Source organism: Vespa crabro, unplaced genomic scaffold, assembly GCF_910589235.1.
Source record: "Vespa crabro unplaced genomic scaffold, iyVesCrab1.2, whole genome shotgun sequence".
NCBI lineage: Eukaryota > Metazoa > Arthropoda > Insecta > Hymenoptera > Vespidae > Vespa > Vespa crabro.
This window is the reverse complement of record NW_025813610.1, coordinates 3,975-10,716: the sequence shown is the minus strand read 5'-3', so window position 1 is coordinate 10,716 and position 6,742 is coordinate 3,975. Positions and strand designations below refer to the sequence as shown.

General features: G+C 22.7%; 1 protein-coding gene across 1 annotated transcript; it reads right to left on the bottom strand.

Moving 5' to 3' along the window:
- Nucleotides 1-732: 732 nt before the first annotated feature.
- On the bottom strand, nt 733-5,991 carry LOC124432624 (odorant receptor 13a-like). Its single transcript, XM_046981636.1, has 8 exons — nt 5,970-5,991; nt 5,752-5,849; nt 4,669-5,116; nt 3,752-4,037; nt 2,740-2,839; nt 2,045-2,155; nt 1,310-1,465; nt 733-783 (listed from the first exon to the last, which is right to left on the bottom strand). Exons 1-8 carry the CDS (start codon nt 5,989-5,991, stop codon nt 733-735), a joined length of 1,272 nt encoding a protein of 423 aa, XP_046837592.1.
- Between the last annotated feature and the right edge of the window lie 751 nt (nt 5,992-6,742).

Below are 6,742 nucleotides of genomic sequence, written 5' to 3'. Positions count from 1 at the left end.
CTTTTCTTTTTTTTTAACGGAGATTGCCGGCTTAAGTACCTTGTAATATACATTAGATACCTGTTATAATGTACATTGAAAAATTGTTAGTTTAGAAAATTAAAGTAAACTAACAAGAATTGTTAGTTCGATTAGAAATTCGATTAGAAATATTTAGAAATATTTAGAAAGAAAAGATTTTAGAAAAAAAGAAGATTTAGAAATATTTTTTTTGATCAATTATACTAGTATAATTGAATATAAGAGAAGTTTATTATTAATATATCATTATATAATAAGTATATAATTATACTTATGTAAGTATGATTGATTTATTATTAATATAATAACTGGATATATTAAAATAATTATTTTTAAAATATATACTTATGGAATTAAAAAGTATAAAATAAGGAAAAAAATATATATATATAATTTTATAGTTTAAAAATAAAATCAATTAATCGAACAAGAAATTACTTTTACTTTTATTTTGCAGTTTATTACTCTTGGTATCTTGTCTTGTTTTTTTTTTTATTTAATTGTTGTATCTTTTTTTTGTTTTTCTTTCCGATTCGTTTTTCTTAATTAAATATCTAACATTCATTACATTGTTTTGTTGATATACGTTTTATATTTATAATATATATATATATATATATATATATATGTATATATATATATATATTTATTAATAAATAAATAATTGTGAATTCGACCATAATATTGGCCGATTTATCAATATTATCCCATTTATATAAATGTTCGTAGAACTGAAAAATAAGCCATTGACGTTTTCAAAACCTACAAAACGAATATTTAAGATTTAAAGAAAGAAAAAAAAGAAATAAGGAAACAAACTAATGACAATATTGTTTATAAGACAAAAATTTTGAGTGTAATTTTTAAATTTCTTTATTTTTTTAATTTTTTACTCAACTGGGGGCCTCATTTTATCGCACATGATCGTATATTCAATTTGTCAAATTTCAAGGCGCTGTAACTCGATGATATATTGATTGAAATGGTACATTATAATATTAATTGGATTCGTATCGATAATTTCTAAAACTTTTGTTTCACCTTAAATATCGAGTTCGATTTAAACAAAAATTATTATGATTTCCATATCGTATCCAAGGCGCTCTTTACGAAAGTGTTGCGATAAATATTAAAATCATCTCTCAAAACCTAACAACTTTTATGTAAACCATTTTTTTATAAAACTGATAGGGGATATTTGGCTGTTACTTTTAAAATGGGACAACCTGTCTTCATAATTTCATTTTTTTTATTATAATTATTAACAATTATTAAACATTGCACTCACGTCAGTGAAAGTGGTCAGTGATAATACAAAAAATTTTCCTGAAGTTAAACGCATTTCTTTAGTCGATCGTAACATGCATATGTGCATTAATTTCTTCTCCTCTTTTGATATATTGTACCACTCGCATAAATATAATGCGTCGCCTAAGATGGAACTCTGAAAAAAATTGGAATAAAAAAATTAATTACATCACTCATAAGGATAACTTTGTTGATGAAATTCCATAAAGAAAAAAGAAGAAAGAAACAAAATCCGTCTCTTCAATTATCTTTTGAAGATTTGAGGGTGCAATTTTATGAAGACAAGAAACAAAAACTATTAATTATGACAATTGTGAGAGTATTTTTTATGATGAAATTTTATGGAAACAAAAAACAAAAAAAATTATTTACAACAATTGTGAAGATATTTCCGATAAATAATTTTATGAAGAAAAAAAGAATCAAAAATCAATCGTGTAAAGCGTGAGAATATTTTTTCGATGATGAAATAGAACAAAAAATTAATTACGACAATCGTAGGAATATTTTCGACGATGAAATTTTATGGAAAAAAAAGTAATAAAGAAATAATTATGTCAGTGGTGAGGATATTTTTGATGTTAAAATTTTATGAAAAAATGAAAAGAAATGAAAAAAAAAAGATCAATTATTTCTATCGTGAGGAAATTTCCGATAATGAAATTATTTGAAAAAAAGTAAATAAATGAAAAAATAAAAAATAGTAAAGGGTTACTTCTTTTATAAGACATTCTCCTATGTAACAATAAATCAATAGTACGCCAGCCACAGCGGAGCCAATAAAAAGAAAGGACAATAACATTGCCATGTCACCGTCGACTGATCTCTGAAAATGATTTAAGTATTAAAACAGAATAAAAAAAAAAGAAATAAAAATAAAATTACAATTATTTCAATTTGATTCAATTATTTCTATTGAACGTATAGATCTTTTTCGTTGTTATTTTATAATGTTGATTTATTTTTTTTATCATATCTTAAACTAGAGAGAATGAAAAATATATCCGAATGAAAAATTATAATCGTTTTCATCGAATGTACAATTTTATTTATCGTTATTATGTTTGTCCTTTTATTTTATTTTATTTTTTTTTGAATCAAATAAGATCAAAACAAAAATTACAAAAATTACGTTTCTATCGAACGTATAATTCTTCTCTCATTATTATTATTTTCTTTTATTTTCTTTCATTTTATATTTTACTTCTTATTTCTTTGTTTTTTTATCAAACAAAACAAAAAAGATATAAATTAAAATTGTTTCTATCCAACGTACAATTTCTTTTTCTTTATTATTTTATTGCGTTTATTTTAATATTATTTATTTTTTTAAATCAAATATTGTCTTTGCTATTTAATTTTTTTTTAAATTGAATTTGTCAATAATATATTAAATAGATTATAAATTACCACAAGTGCATCGTAACCAACAATACAAAATTGTAAGATAGTTCCTATCAATTGTAATAAAATTATAAGATTGAAATCCTCCTCTAATGATTCCGATAATCTGAAACAAAATACAATGAAGGAATAATAATAATCACATAAAAATAAATAAAATAATATTATTATATACACTATGTATATATATAGCTATAACGAGATAAATACAAAATTTGCATAATAACAATAATAATAATTATTATAATAAATACTTTAATAATAATAAATAAATAAATAACAATAATAATTTTTAAAAATGAATAATAATATTTATAATACATAAAGAGAGCAGTCTACGAATAAAAAAATAATTAATATTGTAAATAAATGATATATGTTTCATACCAAATGAATAATATTATATATAAAATAAATAAATTAAAAATATATAAATAAATATAATGTAAAATAAATACAATATAATAAATATAATATAAAGATATTAATATTAATATGAAAATATTATACATTTAACGTAAATAATAAAATAAATGTGCAAGAAGTAAAATATAATACAAAATATTTGAAAAATATAATTCATTAGGGACAATAATGATACAATATTGTGTATGTAATATGTATGTATGTAATACATAAACAAAGTAATTAATTAATTACAATTCTAATATTATAATTTTTACTATGAATTTATTATTATTAATAATTATGAGATTAATAAGAATAATAATAATAATAAAAGAATTGATAATAATTGATAATTATTTTATACAATACTATAATATATTATTATAAAAGCTACAAATATTAATTAAAATTTTATATTTTAAATAAATTAATTTTATTTTAAATTAATTAATATTTTTTTTAATATTTAATATTTAATATTTAAATAAATTAATTAATATAAATTATATCAAAAAATAATTAATTTTAAATAATTTATATTTTATACATATACATATGTATTAATGTAATTTAAAATAAATGAATAATATTAATCATACTTATTTCTCACCTTATTAAACGTACGTGTTTAATAATCAGTTGTTTCAAATGTTTTTCACGATCACACGAATCGTTCAATACATATTTGACTTCGTATGAAAGTGCAGAAAACAATCCACTTACGTGAAGTACCAAACTAACAAAAAGACAATCCGTACCAATGTAACCAAACACGATAGTAGGTATAATTAAAAATTGATAAAAACAAAGACAGACATAGGTTACTACGTTCGTTGGTTCGATTAATAACCAAACTCTGTATGGTAATCGATATCCATATGATGAGTTTGTTAACACTGTAATATAATACCAAAAAAAGTGATATTAATTAAATATTATTTAATTTAAAAAAAAGAAATATTTCTGACTACGATTAATTCTTACAAAAAAGAAAAATGTTATATTTTCGAAAATAATCAATTTTATATGATAATAATAATAATAATAATAGTAATAATAATAATAATAATAATAATAATAATAATAATAATAATAATAATGATAGTAATGTTAATAACGTTAATAATAATAATAATAATAATAATAACAACGTATGTATTAATTATGAGATAATAACTATAATAATAAAATATGAATAATAATACAAGCTAGGCCATAAGTTCTTAAATAATATCAATAATATGTTATTATTTTTATATATATGTATGCGTGTACACACACACACATACACGCACGCAGGCGCACACACTCACACACGCACCACGCACACTTATTTCTTTGTTAATAGGAAGTGAGAAAATATATACAAAAATAATTATAAAATAATAATCAATTGTATAAAAAATAAACTTATAATAAAGAATGAATAATAAAACAAGGTTTTTAGAATCAAATGTTTTTAAGTAATATTAACAATCAATTACTTGTGTATGTGTGTATTTAATATAGGAAAGTGTATATGTATACCTATTTCTATGTTTATAGCAAGTGAGAAAAAATAATACATCGATGATGCTACGAAAGAAGCGACCAATAGGACAATAACAAATTTTCGACTGCATTTATTATAATGAATAAACGCCATTTTTTCTTCTTCGTAGTAATAATTGTCCAATGTAAAATCTGACCTTATATCGTCTATAAATTTGGCTAATGATTTTCTCTTTATCTTGCAAATGCTTATTTTCAAAAGAGCAATGACATTAAATACGTTTTCCATTAAGCAAGATATGATGTATTCCATATCGCTTATGTTAACTGCAATATCGATGATAGCTGAAGTACAATGAACTGTTAGATAAATAAGAAAGAAAAGAAAAATCGGCTGAAAACTTTTTGGCGGCCATGTTCCTACGAATCTCATCGCATGTTCTGTTAAATCCAATGCTTTTACGGTATTGCCAAAATCAACTTCCTAGAAAAAAAGAAAAAAAAAAATGAGGGCGATGGTGATGATGATGATGGTAAAATAAAAATTAAATTTTTTACACAAATAATAGTAACTTATTATAACTATATTATAATTAGATAATACATGAAAAATCATAAAGAAAATAATCAGAATCGTGTTTTTAAATAAAAATAAAAGAAAAGAAATTTTTCAATCAATAAATACTGAAAGACTATTATGATTATATTTTGATTGAACAGTATATGATGGAAAATGATAGTTCAAATCGATTTCATAGAAAAAATAAAATAAAATAAAATATATTTAAATTATTTAGACAATTAATAATAAATGGATACCATGACTATATTATGGTTAATAATTATCAAATATAATTATCAAACAATACAAAATGTTGAACAATAGATAATATTATTAAAAAAAGAATTAATGTTATATCTAATTTTTTTACAATCTTAATATTTATAAATTGTCTATATACTCAAAATCAACAATCATCAAAGAACACACAATATCAAGCAATACGTAATTAAAAATAACCTTTTAGGATTGAAAATAAACAAAATAGTAAGAAGGAAGGTCCTTTTTTTATAAAACAAAAAGTCATTAAACAATCAATCTCCATAAAATAATCTTACTTGCATGCTATCGAAGTAGATTAGCTTATCTGGGTGGCTCGTAAAAGACTGAGAAGAAATTTCCTCTTCTACTGTCCAAGTAAACTCTGTTTTCGTTCCTGTAATCGAATGATCGAAAAAGAAAAAAGAAAAAAATAAGAGAAAAAAGAAGAAAGTAAAAGAGGACATAAAAAAAGTTTAAGTAGAAGTAGAGAAAAAGGGAAAAAATGTCTAAGCACTTTTCAACATCCCAAGAAGCATTATCGGGAACGAATATGATCGACAACTTTCTGAGTTATTTCTATTTTGTGGTTATCCTTTTTTTATTCTCTCTCTCTCTCTCTCTCTCTCTCTCTCTCTCTCTCTCTCTCTCTCCCTTTTTCTTCTCTCTCTCGCTCTCTCTCTCTCTCTCTCTCTCTCTCCCTCTTTCTTCTCTCTCTCGCTCTCTCTCTCTCTCTCTCTATTTTCACCCCCCTTGCTCTCTTACTCTATCTTTTTTGTTATTTCTCCCCGTTTTCTTCTATAACTTGGTACATCACCTATACATTTCGACCTTTCAAGGAGTAATACTATATACTAGTATAGCTTAGGACTCAATAGTTATAAATAATTAATTGAATTTTCAAATGTCTAATAAGCAGAAAGGTCTATGTCTAATTCTCGTGAAACATATGTATATGAACCACTATAATATTAGAGAATAAGTTTTTTCATCGAATAATATTTAATAAGATCTATCGTGACCCCAACCAACCCTCCGATCTCCTTTCTCACCATCTCACTCTCTCTCTCTCTCTCTCTCTCTCTTTCTTTTTTTTCTTTCTCTATCTATCCATGTCTTGGTCTCTATCGTTATCGTTCATCGATTAGTCTCATTAAAAATTTAAAATTCACGAGTTTCAGCGTATTATCAAAATGTTTTTTGAATTAGAATTTCGATTAACTTTTTTTCTTTCCTTTTTTCTCTTCTCTATTTTTTTCTTTTCTTTTGTTCAACGAATTTACCGTCACG